Source organism: Salmo salar, chromosome 20 (assembly GCF_965601325.2).
Source record: "Salmo salar chromosome 20, fSalSal1, whole genome shotgun sequence".
NCBI lineage: Eukaryota > Metazoa > Chordata > Actinopteri > Salmoniformes > Salmonidae > Salmo > Salmo salar.
In genome coordinates this window covers 80,300,443-80,325,176 of record NC_138310.1, presented here as the reverse complement: position 1 = coordinate 80,325,176, position 24,734 = coordinate 80,300,443, and the positions used below count along the sequence as shown (strand labels likewise).

At 42.0% G+C, this 24,734-nt stretch overlaps 1 protein-coding gene across 1 annotated transcript; it reads right to left on the bottom strand.

Annotated features, from left to right (window-relative positions):
- Nucleotides 1-1,106: 1,106 nt before the first annotated feature.
- LOC106581370 (T-lymphocyte activation antigen CD86) lies at nt 1,107-16,044 on the bottom strand. The gene is made up of 8 exons (XM_014163387.3): nt 15,817-16,044; nt 13,271-13,302; nt 12,737-12,780; nt 11,501-11,812; nt 10,861-11,142; nt 5,696-5,833; nt 2,390-2,417; nt 1,107-2,243 (listed from the first exon to the last, which is right to left on the bottom strand). Exons 1-8 carry the CDS (start codon nt 15,823-15,825, stop codon nt 2,207-2,209), a joined length of 882 nt encoding a protein of 293 aa, XP_014018862.1. The 5' UTR covers nt 15,826-16,044; the 3' UTR covers nt 1,107-2,206.
- Nucleotides 16,045-24,734: the final 8,690 nt, after the last annotated feature.

Below are 24,734 nucleotides of genomic sequence, written 5' to 3'. Positions count from 1 at the left end.
TCTTTTGAAAAACTAGAAAGGATGTTTGCGAAAAAATACATTGATACCTTTGTGTTCTCGATGACATTCAATTCAACATTGAAAAGTGGCGCAGTGTAAGTTTGTTCCACCTGATCGAGTCTGACCATAAGTCAGAGACCCCTATGATGACATACCAAATGCGTTTAATGGATCCTTTTTGCCTTCTATTGGAAGAGTGTCAAACTCATTCCATAGAGTGCCTAGTGTTACGCGGAGTGGAACAGGGGAACCCAAGAGCAGACTCAGACGAGGAGATTGGGATGAAGTAACCAAGGTATTTATTAACATACAGGGGGAAGATGGAGTGCAGGCCAGGTGAAGCTTGGGCAGGTTGCAGGAAACCAGGTGCGGAGGCTGAGAGGGGTTGGAACAGGGTAAGCAGGTCCGGAGGTGGAATCCAAGGGAGCAGTAGAGTGGAGAATCCAGGACAGAGTAGCAGGATGACGTGACGTGGGACTGGAGATAGGAACCAGAGTCAGATCAGGCAGAACTGTAGCAGAGAGGAAACCAGCGTCAGGCAAGGGAAAACAGGCACAACAGGACCTAAACAGCTAGAAACAGACTGAGTGAGCAGTGATTACAATCTGACAGTGTGGAAGTGGCAGGGCTGAGTATTTGTAGAGCTCTTGATTATGGAACAGGTTGCAGCTGGTAGGGATCTGCTCTGACTCCAGCACACCTGTCTCTGCCCACACACACAGAGGGATAGAGCACTGGGGGAGTGGAGGCAGGTCAATGAGACACAGGATGAGCAGTAGAGGGTGTGGCAGGAGCAGATGTAACACCTAGTGTCTGCAGGTTTGAGTTTTTTTACCTTTCAATTAAGACCTATACAACCAGGTGTGGGGTTCCTTACTAATTAGTGACCTTAATTCATCAATCAAGTACTGTACAAGGGAGGAGCAAAAACCCACAGACACTCTGCCCTGTGTGGAATGAGTTTGACACCTGTGTTCTAATGCCTCTTAAGGGAAAAGTAATCCAAATGTAACTGAAAGTAATCAGAATACGTTACTGAGTTTGGGTAAACCAAAAGTTATGTAACTGATTTAGAAAATGGAAACGATTTAGAAAATTCAAAAATATTTGTTAACAGCTTTATCACTTTAATTATATCGAAGCAGAGAAAATACAATATGCACTAGTATAAAGTCGAAAGACATAATTTAACACAAATAACTTATTCATAACTGATGAAAAATAGGATACAAATATTATGTAGCCTTCAAGATTATTTTACATGAGAACAACTTAACATGTCATATAAATATGTAGCATACATATCAAAGATTCACCATTTTGTTTTATCCAGAAATAATCAGTAAAAAATGTTTTATTCATCATCCGTCTTTTGCTGTCTCACTGAACAACCAGCAAATGTTATGTAGTTCCTTAAAACCAGTTCATACTGGCAGTAACATGTGGGGTGGACTCAGTCTTACTGGTAGATGCAGGTATAGAAACTGGAATATAAAATCTTCTCCTGACGGACACATTCACTTCCCCAGTTCATCAGCTCAAATGTACTTCACAAAGCCCTTTTAACATTAGCAAAAACAGCAAGCAATACAGAGGCAGATAATGAAAAACTCCCCAGAAGGCAGGAACCTAGGAAAAACCTAGAGAGGAACCAGGCCCCAAGTCGTGGCCATGTCTGTACTGCGTAAGCTGTGGTTAATACACAGATAGCTTCACAGTTACACAGTTTACAATTGCACATGAGTCAGTTGAATACAGTCAACCCCTGATAAGTGCACGTTAGATAAGTGTACACTCTGTTTAAGTGCAGGTTATTAGTCTTAATCCACATGTATGTTGAATTATACACATTTCCCTGGATAACGCCATGCCTTACAATAGTGCACACATTGAGGACAGTCATTGCATGTCTAGTTCTTCATTGGAACTCAGTCATTTGAACATACTGGTTAAATATTTATACAACTCCCAGTCTTCATCAACATCATGAAAACACCTCTCATGTCCAGCCTGTCCTCCAGCGTGGAGAGGAAAGTTAACCTCAATTTCAACGACGACAAGTCCAGGCAATATTTAGGTCACCTCAGTGATCCCTTCCCCTGGTCCCAACAGAAGGCAGCACTTCAGATTTATAGATATCATATCAATAAAATAACCGTCCATATTCTGTGTTCCAAATGTACAACGTTACAGACTCCAAGTTCCATTAAGAATCTGGGTTCCTACAGGTGAGCTGTGCTCTTCTGTGAAGTAGGAAGAAAGAGAAGAGGAATGAAAAAGTAGATTTTAACAAAACAAACATTTTGTCCAGGTCAGCTGCAGAGGTTATATACACCAAAGTCAAGTTTTTGATCTTGTCTTTGTCTGAGTTTGAGTGAAACATACTCACTCGGCTGGCCTTGCTGCTTCCTCCCCATCTGGAAACACATAATGTATTTATACATGTTGTATTTTTGATATTACCTTTATTTTAACAGGGAAGACATATTGAGAACCAGGTCTCTTTTACATACACACCCTGAATATACACATTATACCTAAACTAATTATATATATATAATATATATATATATATATATACACACACACACACACAACTGGTCAAAAGTTTTAAAACACATACTCATTCAAGGGTTTTTCTTCATAAAATAAATACATTGTAGAATATTAGTGAAGACATCAAAACTATGAAATAACACTTATGGAATCATGTAGTAAACAAAAAAGTGTTAAACAAATCAAAATGTATTTGAGATTTCAGATTCTTCAAATAGCCACCCTTTGCTTTGATAACAGCTTTGCACACTCTTGGCATTCTCTCAACCGGCTTCATGAAGTAGTCACCTGGAATGCATTTCATTTAACAGGTGTGCCTTGTTAAATGTTAATTTGTGTAATTTCTTTCCTTCTTAATGCGTTTGAGCCAATCAGTTGTGTTGTGACAAGGTAGGGGTGTTATACAGACTACAGCTGTATTTTGTAAAATACCAAGTCTATATTATGGCAAGAACAGCTCAAATAAGCAAAGATAAATGACAGTCCATCATTACTTCAAGACATGAAGGTCAGCCAATCTGGAACATTTCAAGAACTTTTGAAAGTTTATTCAAGTTCAGTCGTAAAAACCATCAACCGCTATGGTGAAACTGGCTCTCATGAGGACCACCACAGAAAAGGAAGACCCAGAGTTACCTCTGCTGCAGAGGATAAGTTCGTTAGAGTTACCAGCCTCAAAAATAGCAGCCAGATAAATGCTTCATAGAGTTCAAGTAACAGACACATCAACATCAACTGTTCAGAGGAGACTGCGTGAATCAGGCCTTCATGGTTGAATTGCTGCAAAGAAACCACTACTAAAGGACACCAATAAGAAGAAGAGACTTGCTTGGGCCAAGAAACACGAGCAATGGACATTAGACTGGTGTAAATCTGTCAATTGGTCTGAAGAGTCCATATTTGCGATTTTTGGTTCCAACTACTGTGTTTTTGTGAGATGAAGAGTAGGTGAACGGATGATCTCTGCATGTGTGGTTCCCACCGTGAAGCATGGAGGAGGAGGTGTGATAGTGGGGGTGCTTTGCTGGTGACACTGTCTGTGATTTATTTAGAATTCAAGGCACACTTAACCAGCATGGCTGCTACAGCATTCTGAGGCAATGTGTCGTCTCAACTGGTTTGCGCTTAGTGGGACTATCATTTTGTTTTCAACTGGACAATGACCCAACACACCTCCAGGCTGTGTAAGGGCTATTTGACCAAGAAGGAGAGTGATGGAGTGTTGGATCAGATGACCTGGCCTCCACAATCACCCGACCTCAACCCAATTGAGATGGTTTGGGATGAGTTGGACCGCAGATTTAAGGAAAAGCAGCCAACTAGCGCTCAGCATACATATGTGGAAACTCCTTCAAAACTGTTGGAAAAGCATTTCAGGTGAAGCTGGTTGAGAGAATGCCAAGAGTGTGCAAAGCTGTCATAGGCGAAGGGTGGCTACTTTTAAGAATCTAAAATATATTTTGATTTGTTTAACACTTTTTGGGGTATTACATGATTCCATATGTGTTATTTCATAGTTTTGATAGTAAAAATAAAGAAAAGCCCTTGAATGAGTAGGTGTGTCCAAACCTTTGACTGGTACTGTATATATGTATATATGTATATATGTATATATGTATATATATATATTATATATATATATATATATATATACACAAACACAGTCATGGGAAGCACAGATAAAACATCACAAATCACCCAGAGAAACAGTTAAATTCTTTCACAAATAAGTCCCCAATCAATACTTTAAGTTGTCCAAACTGTACCAGAACATCAAGATGAAATGTATTTTGAATTTTTTTCCAGAAATATGGTTAATCAAAACTAAAAGCAGATTTACCTAGCTCGGTGGAGACCTTAGGAAGCTCAAGAGTTAACCAATCCTGTGAGCAGATTAGGCAACTCAGCTATCTATACTCGAACAGCAAATTTAGATAAGACGGAAGTTTATGAAGTCAGGCCTTGTAAACAAAACGGAGTAATGTAGAGATCTACGGGTCTTTAGCAAAGTCCAGCCAACCTTTTGATACAGGATGCAGTGATGAATATCAAAACTGCCACCTGTAACAAAACGAAGGGCACTGTGGTAGATGGCATCCAAAGGTTTAAGAGTAGTAGCAGCTGTACTTTGATAAATAATATCACTATTATCAAGAACAGATAAAAATATAGACTGAATAATCTGCTTAGAGAAAAGGCACAATCTGTTTCTGTAGAAAAAGGTAACTTTAAATCTTGTTTTACAGCTCATCTATATGTTTTTTAAATGTCAAATCCATATAAATAAAGTTCCTATGTATTTATATGCTGGAATCCGTTTGGTTGGAGAACCATACTTTATTTTGTTTTGCCCGTATTAAGCACAAGTTTTAAATCAGCAATGGATTCCTGCGTAGCTCTAAAATCTGATTCTAGTTGACACAGCCAGTCAGGGAAGTAGCATACATAATACTATCATCCGCATAGATCCGTATACTTCCGGGGCGGCAGCATAGCCTAGTGGTTAGAGCGTTGGACTAGTAACTGAAAAGTTGCAAGATTTAATCCACAAGCCGACAAGGTGCAAATCTGAAAAATTGAAAATAAGAATTTGTTCTTAACTGACTTGCCTTGTTAAATAAATATAGATGTAGTTTAATGTTTAACAGATTGACCAATGGTGTTTATGTAAATACTAAAGAGAACAGGTCCCAAAATCAATCGCTGTTGTAAACCTTTAAGCGCTTCAAGAAAATCAGATTTAACCCCATCAATCACGTTGGCCTGAGTTCTGTCACTAAGTTCTGTCACTAAGATAATCATGAAACCATGAACAGGCATCAGAGCTCAGGCCTATTGAGGACAACTTATTTAATAAAATGGCAAGAACAACAGTATCAACATCTTTTGACAGGTCCACAAACAAAGCAGCACATTTGATTTTAGTGTCTAAAGCACTGACAAGATTATTAACAACGAACGTGGTTGCTGTAATAGTGCTCTGCCCAGGCCTACTGTAAACCCTGATTGGTTTACATTCAGAATACATTTCTCAGATAAAAAAAAGAGCAATGTGATGATGTATAGCAGGTATTTCTATTTTATCGGTCACATTTCCAAGGGCCAATACTGTGTTTTTACACTATTGTAGGTGAGTTACCTTGATCAACTCTGGCTGTCCGAGCCTTCCTTTCCTTGAAGACAAACAGCCCAGTCAGCAGGAAACACAGCAGAGCAATAGTACCAGCCACAACGGCAGAGGTCACATAAACATCAGGAGAGACTGTCTGAGGCCAGCCTATAGTAGATGAAGAGAATAACATGTTGGTTTTCATTTTAAATTGCTTGACATAAATTTATAAAGTTACACATTTCAAGGAAATCCACATCCAAAACGATCTTTTGGTATTTGTTTCATTAGTCCATTGTTGATATAACTTGTGGACTTGTTTACATGCTGTTGTGCGGTTTGTTGCTAACGTTTCTTTGCTACCTGCCAACTTTATGGTTTTTACTTTTTAATTACCGTTTTATATTTTTCCCCTCGCTCTAATTTTTCATTCAAGTTTTTCACCCCGGACATGTTTCTACACGACCTCCACCAGCCGAAGCTAAGTAGTAACATTAACATTATGCCTTCTAATTGCAGTCGTTGTACTCATAATATACAGGAGAACGATCGCCTTATGGCGAGGATAGCTGTGCTGCCAGCCCAGCTTCAGACGCAATCGTTAGGCAAGGGTCATTTAAGTGTAGGAAAGGATAAAACAGCGTCTGTGCCACCAATAAGTACAGATCGTAGTATAAATCCCCTCGCACAGTCCCCACAGCCCCACGATTTTCTCATGGCTTCTGGAAGGAAATGCTGTAGGAATGCTCAACCGGTGTCGCTCATTCAGCCGACAGAGACTTTCAACCAGCAACGAGTCGGAGTCAGAGTCCGAGTCTTCTCTGGTCTCTCCTCCACCCATTACGGGGTCTGAGACGCCGAAGCCTCCCGCCATTAGCTCTGACAAATTGAAAACCCTAGTCATTGGCGACTCCATTACCCGCAGTATTAGACTGGTACACAGTGATCATACACTGTGTACCAGGGGGCAGGGCTACCGACGTGAAGGCTAATCTGAAGATTATGCTAAGGCTAAAACTGGCGAGAGTAGAGAGTATAGGGATATTGTTATCCACGTCGGCACCAAAAATGTTAGGATGAAACAGTCAGAGGTCACCAAGCGCAACATAGCTTCAGCGTGTCAATTAGCTAGAAAGATGTGTTGGCATTTAGGAATTGTCTTTGGCCCCCTCCCAGTGAGTGATAAGCTCTACATCAGAGTCTCACAACTCAATCGCTGGTTGAAATCTGTTTTCTGCCCCTCCCAAAAGATAGAATTTGTAGATAATTGGCCCTCTTTCTGGGACTCTCCCACAAGCAAGCCCAAGCCTGGCCTGCTGAGGAGTGACGGACTCCATCCTAGCTGGAGGGGTGTTCTCATCTTATCTATGAACATAGACAGGACTCTAACTCCTCTAGCTCCACAATGAAATATTGTGCAGGCCAGGCACCAGGCTGTTAGCCACACTGCCAACTTAGTGGAGTCTGCCACTAGCATAGTTACTGTAGTCAGCTCAGCTATCCCCATTGAGACCGTGTCTGTGCCTCGATCTAGGTTGGGCAAAACTTAACATGGCGGTGTTCGCCTTAGCAATCTCACTGGAATAAAGACCTCCATTCCTGTCATTATTGAAAGGGATTGTGTTCTCACATCTCAAAATAGGGCTTCTTAATGTTAGATCCCTCACAAGGCAGTTATAGTCAATGAACTAATCACTGATAATAATCTTGATGTGATTGGCCTGACTGAAACATGGCTTAAGCCTGATGAATTTACTGTCTTAAATGAGGCCTCTCCTCCTGGTTACACTAGTGACCATATCCCCCGCGCATCCCACAAAGGAGGTGTTGCTAACATTTCCGATAGCAAATTTCAATTTACAAAAAAATAAATGACTACGTTTTCATATTTTGAGCTTCTAGTCATGAAATCTATGCTGCCAACTCAATCACTTTTTATATCTACTGTTTACAGGCTTCCTAGGCCGTATGCAGCGTTCCTCACCGAGTTCCTTGAATTCCTATCGCGACCTTGTAGTCATGGCAAATAATATTCACATTTTTGGTGACTTTAATATTCACATGGAAAAGTTCACAGACCCACTCCAAAAGGCTTTTGGAGCCATAATCAACGCAATGGGTTTTGTCCAACATTTCTCCAGACCTACTCACTGCCACAGTAATACTCTGGACCTAGTTTTGTCCCGTGGAATGAATAAATATTTGGGATCTTAATGTTTTTCCTCGTAATCCTGGACTATTGGACCACCATTTTATTACGTTCGCAATTGCAACAAATAATCTGCTTAGACCTCAACCAAGGATCATCAAAAGCCGTGCTATAAATTCTCGGACAACCCAGAGATTCCTAGATGCCCTTCCAGACTCCCTCCACCTACCCAAGAATGTCAGAGTACAAAAATCGGCAATCCACCCAACTGAGGAACTCATTTTAACCTTGCGTAATACCCTAGATGCAGTCACACCCCTAAAATCAAATAACATTTTTCATAAGAAACTAGCTCCCTGGTATACAGAAAATACCCGAGCCCTGAAGAAAGCTTCCAGAAAATTGGAATGGAAATGGCACTACACCAAACAGGAAGTCTTCCGACTAGCTTGGAAAGACAGTACCGTGCAGTATCAGAGCCCTCACTGCTGCTTGAACATCCTATTTTTCCAACTTAACTGAGGAGAATAAGAACAATCCAAAAGAAACTATGTATACTGTCACCAAGCTAACTAAAAGCAGCATTACCCAAGAGCGGATGGCTTTCACTTAAGCAGTGATCAATTCATGAACTTCTTTGACAAAAATATCATGATCATTAGAAAGCAAAACTCCTCTTTAGATCTGCATATTTCTCCAAAGCTCAGTTGTTCTCAGTCTGCACAACACTGCCAGGACCTAGGATCAAGGGAGACACTCAAGTTTTTTAATACTATATCTCTTGACCCATTGATGAAAATAGTCTTGGCCTCTAAAACTTCAAGCTGCATATTGGACCCTATTCCAACTAATCTACTGAAAGAGCTGCTTCCTGTGCTTGGCCCTCCTATGTTGAACATAATAAATGCCTCCCTATCTACCGGATGTGTACCAAACTCACTAAAAGGCAAATGTTTTACTTTCATACTCGGACAAAACAGAGATGCTAGTTCTAGGTTCCAAGAAACAAAGAGATCTTCTGTTAGATCTGACAATTAATCTTGATATTGTACAGGCATCTCAAATAAAACTGTGAAGGACCTCAGCGTTACTCTGGACCCTGATCTCTCTTTTGATGAACATATCAAAAATATTTCAAGGACAGCTTTTTTCCATCTTCGTAACATTGCAAAAATCTGAAACCCTGTCCAAAAATTATGCAGAAAAATGTATCCATGCTTTTGTCACTTCTAGATTAGACTACTGTAATGCTCTACTTTCCAGCTACCTGGATAAAGCACTAAATAAACTTCAGTTAGTGCTAAACACAGCTGCTAGAATCTTGACTAGAACCCAAAAATGTGATCATATTACTCCAATGCTAGAATCTCTACACTGGCTTCGTGTTAAGGCTAGGGCTGATGTCAAGGTGTTACTGCTAACCTACAAAGCATTACATTGGCTTGATCCTATCCATCTTTCCGATTTGGTCCTGCCGTACATACCTACACGTACGCTACAGTCACAAGACGCAGGCCTCTTTACTGTCCCTAGAATATAAGCAAACAGCTGGAGGCAGGACTTTCTCTTATAAAGCTCAATTTTTATGGAATGGTCTGCCTATCCATGTGAGAGACGCAGACTCCGTCTCGACCTTTAAGTCTTTATTGAAGACTCATCTCTTCTGTAGGTCCTATGATTGAGTGTAGTCTGGCCCAGGGGTGTGAAGGTGAACGGAAAGGCACTGGAGCGATGAACCGCCAATGCTGTCTCTGCCTGGCTGGTTCCCCTCTCTCCACTGGGATTCTCTGCCTCTAACCCTATTACGGGGGCTGAGTCACTGGCTTACTGGTACTCTTCCATGCTGTCCCTAGGAGGGGTGCGTCACTTGAGTGGGTTGAGTCACTGCCGTGATCTTCCTGTCCGGGTTGACGCCGTGGAGGAGATCTTTGTGGGCTATACCCGGCCTGATTGAAGATATCCCTCTAGTGGTGTGGGGGCTGTGCTTTGGCAAAGTGGGTGGGGTTGTATCCTGCCTGTTTTGCCCTGTCCAGGGGTACCGTCGGACAGGGCCACAGTGTCTCCATTATTTATGCTGTAAAAGTTTATTTGTCGGCGGGCAAGGGTCAGTCTGTTATAGTTGGAGTGTTTCTCCTGTCTTATCCGGTGTCCTGTGTTAATTTAAGTATGCTCCCTCTAATTCTCTCTCCCCTTTTCTCTCTTTCTCCTCCTCTCTCTCTTTTCTCTCTGGACCTGAGCCCTAGGACCATGACTCAGGACTACCTGGCTTGATGACTCCTTGCTGTCCCCAGTCCACCTGGTCATGCTGTTGCTCCAGTTTCAACTGTTCTGCCTGCGGTTATGGAAAACAGCAGGTCCGGGACATGGTAGCACTTCCAGTGAACAGGTCAGGGCTGTTCACTGGGCGTGCTACCTTGTCCCGGACCTGTTGTTTTGGACTCCCTCTATGCCACACCTGCTGTCTCTATCTCTGAATGATTTACTCCTTTTCATTTACTCCTGAGGTGCTGACCTGTTGCAGCCTCCACAACCACTGTGATTATTATTATCATCTGACCCTGATGGTCATCTATGAACGTTTGAATATCTTGGCCATTTTCTGTTATAATCTCCACCCGGCACAGCCAGAAGAGGACTGGCCACCCCTCACAGCCTGGTTCCTCTCTAGGTTTCTTCCTAGGTTCCGGCCATTCTAGGGAGTTTTTCGTAGCCACTGTGCTTCTACATCTGCATTGCTTGCTGTTTGGGATTTTAGGCTGGGTTTCTGTACAGCACTTTGTGATATCGGCTGATGTAAAAAGGGCTTTATAAATACATTTGATTGACATACTGTAGTCCCAAAATGTTTTGCTTGTCAGCAATCAAGTTCCCAAGTTATGTAACTTTCAAAACACAGACGTCATCCCCGTATGATGCATTTTGCATCGTACATTATGTGATGCAAAATGCATCATAAGGGGATGACTTCTGTATTTGAGATAGTTTATGTTTTTGTGGAGTTTTCCATAAGGACAAAGTGATAGAGACACACTGTCTCAGTACTCACAGACAGTGTGTTCCTGTGAGAGGGCACCCCCTACAGCACAGCTGAGGTTCAGCCGGAGTCCGGAGGAGCAGTTGACGGATATGGAACGGACGACAGAGTACAGCATAGAGACCGGGTCTCTTTCCCCATCATTGCTGTTAATTTCTCTCCAGTGGCTCTGGTTCAGAGGAGGGTTTGTGCTCCACTCAATGTCCCTACGAGGGTAACCACTGTCGGAGGAACACGAAACCAAGCAACTGCCATTGTCACAGGCCACCGTTACAATGGGGATGCTGTAGTTGGCTGTAGAGGGGGAGAGATAGAGATAAAGAGGGAGGAGAGTGGAAAGAAAAGAGACAATGCTGTTATGGACCAATAAGAAGGGATTTTATGTTATCTTAGTTTTACTTCCTGAAAACACAAAGGGCAAAGAAACACTCTCTCTCTCAGAGCTGAGAAAGCCTGTCTAAGCGACAGCTTTCTTTTTGTATTTTATTTTTAGTGAAAGTATCTATGGTTTGGGCTTTTACAAGCACATATCTGACAGCACAAAAAATATGTTCTCTTTCATCCAGAATGCCATGTTTCACATGTGGGAGAATAAAATAGAAAAATGAATTAAACAAACATGGAAAGAGAGTTTGAACTGAGGTAATGTTACCTGTCACATTGAGCCGGATGTTCTCCTGTTTCTGCTTGGTTTGGTATTGAATGTGACACTCATACAGCCCCTCATCTGACAGCAATATATTCCACAGCTTCATTGTTCGCTGTATGTGGTCTACATACGTACGGTTAGTGTACTCCTTAGGGTCTAAGGGCTTATTCGAATGGTAGCCATTAATGAACTGGGAATCATTTCCATTGGAACCAGGTCTCTGTACATACATGAAGACCAGATGGTTCTCCCAGGGGTCTGAGGCACAGGGGATAGTCACAGCCCCGCCCACCTCTCCTATCACCATGGTGACATCTGAGAGAGAGGGAGAGAGGTCAAGGGAGGGATATGCCAGAGAGTTAGGTTGTGGTGTTGTGTGGGTGTGAGGGTAGACATTAGGCAGGGTCTTTTTTGGTGACTTCTGTATTTCAGTTTCACTTCCCAATCTAGCTGACACTTTTGCCCTTTTCTCTCATCCATCTGGTAGATTCCCTTCTACTGAATAGAATACATCATGGTTCAGATACTCTTACTACAAATCAAATCTCATAGAGACAACATACACAAATACACACATACAATGAGTGTACAAAACATTAAGGACACCTTCCTAATATTGAGTTGCCATCAGAACAGCCTCAATTCGTCGGGGCATGAACTCTACAAAGTGTCGAAGCATTCCACAGGGATGCTGGCCCATGTTAACTCCAATGCTTCCCACAGTTGTGTCAGGTAGACTGGATGTCCTTTGGGTGGTGGACCATTCTTGATACACACTGGAAATTGTTGAGCACGAAAATCCCAGGAGCGTTGCAGTTCTTGACAAAAACTGGCACCTACTACCATACCACCGTTCAAAGGCACTTAAATATTTTGTCTTCCCCATTCACCCTCTGAATGCCACACATACACTATCCATGTCTCAATTGCCTCAAGGCTTAAAAAATCCTTCTTTAACCTGGCTCCTCCCCTTCATCTACACTGATTGGTGGATTTAACAAGTGACATCAATAAGGGACATAGCTTTCACCCGGATTCTCCTGGTCAGTCTATGTCATGGAAAGAACAGGTGTTCCTAATGTTTTGTGCACTCAGTGTACATGTAGACACACATGAAGGCCGGCACACACAAACTCAGCCACACATCTTCAACAGTAAAGGTCTGAAAAGATAAAGTCATGGCAGGTAATGGCTTGTTTGTTATGATGTCATGTTTATTTCACTTGGCTCGCCACTTACCTTTACTTCGAAGAAACGGCAGCGATACCAGGAAGAGGACACACCTGTTGGAAACCATAACAGTACAATCAGCCGAGTTCTGTTAGGTGAGATCACTGTTAGTATTACAGTAGCATTCCTATTGTATAATTACATATTAGTCATTTAATAGGATATTTCTTATACTTATTTCCTATTCCCATGAATATTACTGTCCTTTAATTATTGCCACAAAATCCTCTAAGTATGAGACTCCAGCTTTCAGGAAGGTATACTGTACCTGGAAAGCTATAGCACTCAAAGAACAGAAATGATTTCCATTTAATTGGAGTCCCACAGCAGCATGCTCTCTATCAGATACCATCACCACACACACACACACCAATGTAAACAAAGGTGTGAAGAATCCTGACTCTACATAGTGGATAGCAATAACGATGTATGTAAATGAAATTCTATGCAAGTAACCAAGATTTAGAGATATAAATATAGCTCAGTGCACAATCCCGCCATATTAATAATGATCACTCAGTATAATAAGTGAGCGCACCTTACCGAAGTAGCCATCGCACACACATCCCATAGACCTGTAGAAAACACACACACTGTAAGGTCTGTCGTCAGGAATGGACCAAGGCACAGCGGGAATGTGGATACTCATATTTTTAATAAACACGAGTAAAGCATCCACAGGGAAAAAAACTATAAACACAACAGGAACAGTTTTGCAGGCACACAAAACGCAGTGCAAAAACAACTACCCACAACCCCAAAGAAAAACACACATTACTATATAGGACTCCCAATCAAAGGCAACTCAACACACCTGCCTTCAATTGGGAGTCCAACAACCAACTCACACGTAACACAAAATCTCTGCCACGTCCTGACCAAAACTAATACAATTGCTCCCTCTGCTGGTCAGGACGTGACACACACACACACACACACATTAGATCAAACAGCAGCACTCACAACCAATGATCAGCTTTCATACGATCAGATTTATATCATGATGAACACGTTCAGCAATAATGCAGAGTTTTCTTATTAATCCTCAGATAATATGGAGATTTAAAAAAGACGGTATTAAGAAAAATCTTCATTCTATATTTATCATAAAAACAAAATGAATGGGCATTGGGAGAAATTCTGTCTCCGTGGTTAATTGTTTTCTAATATTCAGTCAAGAAAACCCTAAGGGAAATCCCAAGACAAGGGGGTTACTTCAGGAAACGCATTGTTCTCTTTGGGCTACAAGTAGGCAATAAGCACATAATGCTAATGTGTGGGTAGGCCTATGCTCAGAGCCCAGTTTTTCAAAAGTGATCCATGTGGATTTCAGCTATGAGATAGGATTAAATGCATAGAAATAGAATGAATAGAACGGGTTGGTGCTGTACTAGTGCCTCAAGATATTTGTGGTTATGGTTAATGATTCATCTCAGGGATAGGTGGTTAAGGATCGATGCTCAGAGTTGTGGGTTTGACTGACTTAGTGTCAATCTGAAGAAAATCAGTCAAACAATTCCATTACTCAGTTGTGTGTCTTTAAAACATTCTCTTGCAAGTAAGGATTTTATTATGCGTTAACTACTTGAGAATAAAGACATACAACTATTGCATCGATGGAATATGACAGGCCAGAGGAGGGATATGTGCGGGGACAGACTGAGGGAACTACGTAGCTTGTCAGATAAGTTTCTAATTAATAAGCCAAGGGGAATCTCCAGAAATATAGAGCCCCATTGTTATGGTATCAGCTTGTAGGATGAGTTTCATTAATACAGGTTACAGTATCATCAATAGTACAACTGTGTAAATACAAGTGCAGAAAACTAAATATATTGCTAGGTGGTTTCGAGCCCTGAATGCTGATTGGCTGAAAGCCGTGGTTTATCACGGTATGACAATACATGTATTTGTACTGCTCTAATTACATTGGTAACCAGTTCATAACAGCAATAAGTCACCTCGGGGGTTTGTGGTAGTTGGCCAATATACCACGGCTAAGGGCTGTATCCAGGAACTCCGCGTTGCGTTGTGCTTAAGAACAGCCCTTGGCCGTGGTAGATTGGCGCATAACATAAGCATACACGTGTTTACATTCATGGTCCACTGAGCATGTTGCAGACAGTAGTCTCACACCTATAGCCATTCTGACACAGCTCCTTTTATTATGTTGCAGTAAGAGTGAGTCAGAAAGGAGTAGCACTAGAAACGTGCTAAGGGGAAGTTCAAGTTCATATTCAGTGTGCTACTCATATCGCAGTCAACAGAAACTGAAATCCATGGACTTATTATCAAAAGTCGTATTTTTATTTAACTAGGCAAATCAGGTATAAACAAATTATTATTTACAATAACGGCCTACCCTGGCCAAACCCGGGCAACGTTGGACCAATTGTGCGCCGCCCTATGGGACTCCCGATCACGGCCGAATCTGATACAGCCTTTATCAAAACACAAGAGGTTAGAATTTAAGAGTAATCTGACCATATCTAGGTGGAATCCACTGTGTGTAAATGTTTGACTTATCTACGTGATTGACAATGTTTGCAAATAAGCAATTGCTAAAAATATATGATGCACTGTCCATGCAACAATATTATTTTTATTTAAACCACTTTGACAGAGATGATGATAAACGTTTATTTAAAATATATCATATGAAAATATGGCTGTGTTTACACAGGAAGCCCAATTGTGCCAATAACTGGTCTTTTGGCCAATCAGATCAGATCTTTTGCCAATACTTGTAATTTTCTGTCACCTTTGTCTGTAATCTATATCTCTCCAGATACTACTATCAACCCAAGAGAATGAATCAAATCTCTACAGCTATTGCTTAGGTTAATAACCCCGAAACACCAACAGCCTCCATTCATTTAATGATATGATTTACAGTTGTCTGTCTCAGTAAGCAAAACTGAATACCATCTATTCTATTGCATTGTTTAATTAATATGCTTCACCTTAACCAGTGTTGTATTCTCTAAGTAAGGCTACAACAACACTAGTACATCCAAGCCAGTCTGGAAGAGCTGCACATATTTGTAACAGCTTATAAAGCCTACAATGGTGAAAAAAGGCATTCTTACCACGTCCATGCTTTGCCTTTCTTAACAGCCGTAATTGAGTGTGAAGTCGGAGAGATTGGTGTGTGAAGTATTCTCAGCACACGCATGCAGTTCTTCATTCCAAAGCATGCTGGAGGGTGTGGACAGGGGAAGTCGTTTCGCTTTTGTAGATTAATAACCTTTACTACTATGGCAACGTGAGTCATGTTATCAGGATTTGGTCCCTCACCACAGCAGTGTTTGTTCGTAGTTGTGTGTGTGTGTGTGTGTGTGTGTGTGTGTGTGTGTGTGTGTGTGTGTGTGTGTGTGTGTGTGTGTGTGTGTGTGTGTGTGTGTGTGTGTGTGTGTGTCAATGATATATATAAACCCTAGATTACAGAAGCTATGTATTGGCCATTGAGAGTGTTTGAAGCCACCGGTCGGCCATATTGGTCCTCCCTAGTAGAAATAGTCCTCCAAATAAATGAATGGAATTCCACAGTATTTAAATTAAATGTTTCAAGGCCAAAATAACAAGTATTTAAGGATATTTTATTGTTGTAGTGGGGACAGTAACATTATTAATAAAAAAGATAAACTTTTTATTTTTAGCTCACATATAATTTAAAGGTATGCATTAAAGTGCCTGAAATCGAATAAATGTCAAAAACGAATGTAGACATTAATAAATGACTTTCCATAGCTTCCAAAACCAGCTTTTTTGTTTTTACAACTGAGGAGGAGTACCAAGATGGCTGCCTGCTGGCTTCAATACAGCACCCCGTCAGTCACCTAAGGTTTATACACATCATTGTTGTGTGTGCTGAGGGGGTGGGGGTCAGTTAATGTCACAGACAATTGAGACTCTCACTTCCTTATAATTATATGTCACCTAAACTCTACAATAGTCTGAACGCAGTAGTTCGAACTGCAATGGTTATTCGAGAACACAACAACATTAGTGAGAAATGGAACACTGTATCCATGGTGTCCCTGATGAAGGGCGATTCAGAATGGAGAATGTTTTTTGAGCCAGTGGTGTTGCAGGGACACATGTATGTCCCTGGGAATGTCCTGGGGTTTCCTGATTTCCTGTCCTGATGTCAAAGAGAAATGCATGCGCGGCCTCAACATATCCTACTAATATAGAGAAACACTCTTTTCACGCCACTTTGATACCGAAGTGACTTTTCAAGTCAAATCACATTTTATTGGTCACACACACGTATTTAACAGATGTTATTGCGGGTGTAGCAAAATGCTTGTGCTTCTAGTTCCGTCAGTGCAGCAATATCTAACAAGTAATATCTAACAATTTAACAACAAATACCTAATACACACACATCTAAGTAAATTACGGGAATTAAGAATGTATAAATATATGGAAGAACAATGTCAGAGTGTCATACACTAAGATACAGTAGAATAGTATAGAATACAGTATATACATATGAGATGAGTAATGCAGGATATGTAAACATGATTAAAGTGACTAGAGTTCCATTCATTAAAGTGGCCAATGATTTCAGGTCTGTGTATGTAGGCAGCAGCCTCTCTGTGCTAGTGATGACTATTTAACAGTCTCTCTGTCCCCGCTTTGATGCACCTCGCCTTCTGGATGATAGCGGGATAAACAGGCAGTCGCTCGGGTGGTTGTTGTCCTTGATGATTCTTTTGGCCTTCCTGTGACATCGGGTGCTGTAGGTGTCCTGGAGGGCAGGTAGTTTGCCCCTGGTGATGCGTTGTGCTGACTGCTCCACCCTCTGGAGAGCCCTGTGGTTGTGGGCGATGCAGTTGCCGTATCAGGTGGTGATATAGCCTGACATGATGCTGGACTAAACTTTTTAGTAGCAGGTTAGGAGAACTTACGCAGCAGGTTAGAATAATTAATGTTGCAGGTTAGGAGACTGAGGTTAAGGTTAGGAAAAATGCTCTCCTAACCTGCTACGAAAATGACTTTGTATAGACGTGGCGTGAAAAGACTGTGACCTACCTAATATACTGGTTCCACCCTTATCTGGAATAATCAGTGAAGTGAGTAATTCTCTCTGTGGGCTGAAGAAGTGTAGCTTATTTAGTGGAATGATTCTTCTGCTTGGTAGAATTTGAGTCATGTAGATTTTCAGTGTTGCTCCAGCAATAAAACATTCCAAAGACACAACGTTTGGGTGCTGCATACAGCCATACCCCAGCCAGGTGGGTACCAACAGCAGTCTCTGCACCCAGGTCTCAGCTGTAAGCACACATACCCAAGATCTCACACCCCCAAACCAAAACAAATCCCTAACTACTAAAGAATTGTGTCAAGGGTGGGACCTCCTCCTCTCCTCTGTTCACCCCCACCCCTTTTCATTTCCTCCCATCCATTCAGGCAAGAGATACCTGATGATCAGATCAGACCATGCTGACACGGTATGCACCATGAGGGGTAATCTGAGACATGGATAAAGAACATGGTACCACACAAACAGAGGTGTGAGAAACCTCAGTACAAACTTACACACACACACACACACACACACACACACACACACACACACACACACACACACACACACACACACACACACACACACACACACACACACACACACGTTAAAGGAAGTGTGGAGGAGTTCTTACACTGTGGCCGAGGTGTGTGGGAGGAGGTATGAAATAACCAGAAGAATAACTTCAAAAGAAAACAAGCCGTTTCCAATAAAAGGAGGGGATTCTGGCAATCTATTTTTTTAATGGGATTCCCTCAACTTTCAAAAACATTTTAAAAGGAGAAACGGCTCTACTGCTGCCCTCTCTTTGAACATACTGTTACAGTGAATTCGGAAAGTATTCAGACCCGTGACATTTTCCACATTTTGTTACTCTCCAAATACAGGTGTGCCAAGCTTGTAGCATCATTTCCATCCCTAACTATAACATTTTCCGACAAGATAGAATTGCCAAAGGGGGCGGAGTTGCAATCTACTGCAGAGATAGCCTGCAGAGTTCTGTCTTACTATCCAGGTCTGTACCCAAAATTTTTGCGTCTACTTTTAAAAATCCACCTTTCCAAAAACAAGTCTCTCACCGTTGCCGCTTTGCTATAGACCACCCTCTGTCCCCAGCTGTGCCCTGGACACCATATGTGAATTGATTTCCCCCATCTATCTTCAGAGCTCGTGCTGCTAGGTGACCTAAACTGGGACATGCTTAACACCCCGGCCATCCTACAATCTAAGCTTGATGCCCTCAATCTCAATCAAATTATCAATGAACCTACCAGGTACAACCCTAAATCCGTAAACACGGGCACCCTCATAGATTTCATCCTAACCAACTTGCCCTCCAAATACACCTCTGCTGTTTTCAACCAAGATCTCAGCGATCACTGCCTCATTGCCTGCATCTGTAATGGGTCTGCGGTCAAACGACCACCCCTCATCACTGTCAAACGCTTCATTAAAAAATTCAGCGAGCATGCCTTTCTAATCAACTTGGCCCGGGTATCCTGGAAGGATATTGACCTCATTCCGATCAGTAGAGGATTCCTGGTTATTCTTCAAAAGCGCCTTCCTCACCGTCTTAAATAATCATGCCCCATTCAAAAAATGTAGAACCAGGAACAGATATAGCCCTTGTTTCACTCCAGACCTGACTACCATTGACCAGCACAAAAACATCCTGTGGCGTACTGCATTAGCATCGAATAGCCCCCGTGATATGCAACTTTTCAGGGAAGTTAGGAACCAATATACACAGGCAGTTAGGAAAGCTAAGGCTAGCTTTTTCAACCAGAAATGTTCATCCTGTAGCACAAACTCAAAAAAGTTCTGGGACACTGTAAAGTCCATGGAGAATAAGAGCACCTAATCCCAGCTGCCCACTGCATTGAGGCTAGGAAACTCTGTCACCTCCGATAAATCCACTATAAATGAGAATTTCAATAAGCATTTTTCTACGGCTGGCCATGCTTTCCACCTGGCTACCCCTACCCTGGTCAACTGCCCTGCACCCCCCACAGCAACTCGCCCAAGCCTCCTCCATTTCTCCTTCACCCAAATCCAGATAGCTGATGTTTTGAAAGAGCTGAAAAATCTGGACCCCTACAAATCAGCTGGGCTAGACAATCTGGACTCTCTCTTTCTAAAATTATCTGCCGAAATTGTTGCAACCCCTATTACCAGCCTGTTCAACCTCTCTTTAAAAATTGTCTGAGAGTCCCAAAGATTGGAAAGCTGCCGCGATCATCCCCCTCTTCAAAGGGGGAGACACTCTAGACCCAACCTGCTATAGACATATCTATCCTACCCTGCCTTTCTAAGGTCTTCGAAAGCCAAGTTAACAAACAGATTACCGACCATTTCGATTCCCACCGTGCCTTCTCCGCTATGCAATATGGCTTCAGAGCTGGTCATGGGTGCACCTCAGACACGCTAAAGGTCTTAAATGATGTCATAACCGCCATCGATACGAGATTACTGTGCAGCCGTATTCATCGACCTGGCCAAGGCTTTCAACTCTGTCATTCACCACATTCTTATCGGCAGACTCAACAGCCTTGCTTTCTCAAATGACTGCCTCGCCTGGTTCACCAACTACTTCTCTGATAGAGTTCAGTGGGGGTGCCACAGGGTTCAATTCTTGGGCTGACTCTCTTCTCTGTATACATCAATGATGTCGCTCTTGCTGCGGGTGATTCTCTGATCCACCTCTATGCAGACGACACCATTCTGTATACTTCTAGCCCTTCTTTGGACACTGTGTTAAGTTTTAACTAACCTCCAGACGAGCTTCAATGCCAAAAAACTCTCCTTCCGTGGCCTCCAACTGCTCTTAAATGCAAGTAAAACTAAATGCATGCTCTTCAACCGATCGCTGCCCACACCTGCCCGCCCGTCCAGCATCACTACTCTGGACAGTTCTGACTTAGAATATGTCGACAACTACAAATACCTAGGTGTCTGGTTAGACTGTAAACTTTCCTTTGAGAATCACATTAAGCATCTCCAATCCAAAATGAAATCTAGAATCAGCTTTCCTATTTCACAACAAAGCATCTTTCACTCATGCTGCCAAACATACCCTCATAAAACTGACCATCCTACCCATCCTCAACTTCGGCGATGTCATTTACAAAATAGCGTCCAACACTCTACTCAACAAATTGGATGCAGTCTATCACAGTGCCATCTGTTTTGTCACCAAAGTCCCATATTCTACCCACCACTGCGACCTGTACGCTCTCGTTGGTTGGCCCTCGCTTCATACTCGTCGCCAAACCCACTGGCTCCAGGTCATCTACAAGTCTTTGCTAGATAAAGCCCCGTCTTATCTCAGCACACTGGTCACCATAGCAGCACCCACCCATAGCACGCGCTCCAGCAGGTATATCTCACGGGTCACCCCCAAAGCCAATTCCTCCTTTGGCAGCCTTTCCTTCCAGTTCTCTGCTGCCAACTAAAATCATGTGATGCTATAATCAAGGCATTGCATATTGTCAATCTTTCTGAGATATTTATTAAATATTATATTCTAAACTGAACAAAAATATAAATGCAGAAATTTTACATACGCACAAAAAGTTTATTTTGCTAAAGTGTCTACAAGTTTGTTAACTTCTCTAGGGCCAGTGGGACGATTTCGTCCCACCTACGTAACAGCCAGTGGAATCCCGTGGCGTGTTATTCAAATACCTTAGAAATGCTATTACTTCAATTTCTCAAACATATGACTATTTTACAACACATGCATGTTTTGTTCAATCAAGTTCATATTTATATCAAAAACCAGCTTTTTACATTAGCATGTGACGTTCAGAACTAGCATACCCCCCGCAAACTTCCGGTGAATTTACTAAATTACTCACGATAAACGTTCACAAAAAACATAACAATTATTTTAAGAATTATAGATACAGAACTCCTCTATGCACTCGCTATGTCCGATTTTAAAATAGCTTTTCGGTGAAAGCACATTTTGCAATATTCTAAGTAGATAGCCCGGCATCACAGGGCTAGCTATTTAGACACCCACCAAGTTTAGCCCTCACCAAAGTCAGATTTACTATAAGAAAATTTTTATTTCCTTTGCTGTTCTTCGTCAGAATGCACTCCCAGGACTTCTACTTCAATAACAAATGTTGGTTTGGTTCAAAATAATCCATAGTTATATCCAAATAGCGGCGTTTTGTTCGTGCGTTCAAGACACTATCCGAAAGGGTAAAGAAGGGTGATGCGCCCGACGCGTTTCGTGACAAAAAAAATCTAAATATTCCATTACCGTACTTTGAAGCATGTCAACCGCTGTTTAAAATCAATTTTTATGCAATTTTTCTCAGAAAAAAGCGATAATATTCCGACAGGGAATCTGTGTTTTAGTACAAAGAGAGAGAAAATAAAAACATGGGGTCGCCTCGTGCACGCGCCTCAGTCTCATAGTACTCTGACCGACCACTATCCAAACGCGCTAATGTTTTCAGCCAGGGGCTGCCTCGACATCATTCAGCTTTTTCCTGGGTTCTGAGAGCCTATGGGAGCCGTAGGAAGTGTCACGTTACAGCAAAGATCCTAAATTTTCAATAAAAAGAGTCAAGAAGATCAAGGAATGGTCAGAGAGGGCACTTCCTGTACAGAATCTTCTCAGGTTTTTGCCTGCCATATGAGTTCTGTTATACTCACAGACACCATTCAAACAGTTTTAGAAACTTTAGGGTGTTTTCTATCCAAAGCCAATAATTATATGCATATTCTAGTTTCTGGGCAGTAGTAATAACCAGATTAAATACTGCCCCCTAGCCCTAACAGGTTAACATCCCTGTTAGTGAGTATTTCTCCTTTGCCAAGATAATCCATCCACCTGAAAGGTGTGGCATTTCAAGAAGCTGATTAAACAGCATGGTCGTAACACAGGTAGAACTTGTGCTGGGGACAATAAAAGGCAACTTCAAAATGTGCAGTTTTGTCACACAACGCCACAGATGTGTGAAGATGAGTGAGCATGCAATTGGAATGCTGACTACAGGAATGTCTGGCATCATCTCTGTTGATGATGCCCAAAAAAGATATAGATGTACTATTGTAAAGTGGTTGTTCCACTGGATATCATAAGGTGAATGCACCAATTTGTAAGTCGCTCTGGATAAGAGCGTCTGCTAAATGACGTAAATGTAAATGTAAAATTGCATGTTTATTTCTCTACAATAAACATGCAATGTTGTTTTAGAAAATTTGGCAGTATGTCCAAACGGCCTCACAACCACAGACCACGAGTATGGCGTCGTGTGGGTGAGCTGTTTGCTGATTAGTGAACATTGTGAACAGAGTGCCCAATGGTGGTGGTGGGGTAATGGTATGGGCAGGCATCGTCCATGGCCTTCACGCTCACCAGATATGAGCATGTTGTGGATGATCTGAATCTACGTGTACGAGAGCGTGTTCCAGTTCCTGCCAATGTCCAGCAACTTCGCACAGCCAAAAGACAGTACTGTGCAGCCGTCTTCATCGACCTGGCCAAGGCTATTGACTCTGTCAATCACCGTATTCTTATCGGCAGACTCAACAGCCTTGCTTTCTCAAATGACTGCCTCGCCTGGTTCACCAACTACTTCTCAGACAGAGTTCAGTATGTCAAATCGGAGGGCCTTTTGTCCTGACCTCTGGCAGTCTCAATGGGGGTACCACAGGGTTCAATTCTCGGACTGACTCTTTTCTCTGTATATATCAACGATGTCGCTCTTGCTGCGGGTGACTCCCTGATCCACCTCTACGCAGACAATACTATTCTGTATACATCTGTCCCTTCTTTGGACACTGTGTTAAAACCTCTCTTGGATATGTGGGACGCTAGCGTCCCACCCCGCCAACAGCCATTGAAATAGCAGGGCGCCAAATTCAAACAACAAAAATAAATAAAATTCCTCAAACATACAAGTATTATACACTATTTTAAAGATGAACTTATCATAAATCCAACCACAGTGTGCGATTTCAAAAAGGCTTTACGGAGAAAGCATACCTTGCGATTATGTTAGGTCAGCGCCTAATCACAAGAAAACATACAGCCATTTTCCAGCCAAAGAGAGGAGTCACAAAAAGCAGAAATAGAGATAAAATACCTAGGTGTCTGGCTAGACTGTAAACTCTCCTTCCACACCCAAAATTAAATCTATAATCGGCTTCCTATTTAGCAAAAAAGCCTCCTTCGCTCACGCAGCCAAACATACCCTCGTAAAACTGACTATCCTACCGATCCTCGACTTCGGCGATGACATCTACAAAATAGCCTCCAACACTCTACTCTGCGAACTGGATGCAGTCTACCACAGTGCCATCCGTTTTGTCACCAAAGCCCCATTCACCACCCACCACTGCAACCTGTATGCTCTCGTCGGCTGGCCCTCGCTACATATTTATCGACAGACCCACTGGCTCCTGGTTATCTATAAGTCTTTGCTAGGTAAAGCTCCACCTTATCTCAGCTCACTGGTCACGATAACAACACCCACCCGTAGCGCGCGCTCCAGCATGTATATCTCACTGGTCGTCCCCAAAGCCAACACCTTCTTTGGCTGCCTTCCTTCCAGTTCTCTGCAGCCAATGACTGGAATGAATTGCAAAAATCGCTGAAGCTGGAGACTTATATTTCCCTCACTAACTTTAAACATCAGCTATCTGAGCAGCTAACCGATCGCTGCGGCTGTACATAGCCCATCTGTAAATAGCCCATCCAATCTACCTACCTCATCCCCATATTGTTTTCATTTACTTTTCTGCTCTTTTGCACACCAGTATTTATACTTGCACATCATCATCTGCACATCAATCACTCCAGTGTTAATTTGCTAAATTGTAATTACTTCGCTACTATGGCCTATTTATTGCCTTACCTCCTCACACCATTTGCACCCACTCTATACAGATTTTCTTTTTTCTATTGTGTTATTGACTGTACCCTTGTTTATTCCATGTGCAACTCTATGTTGT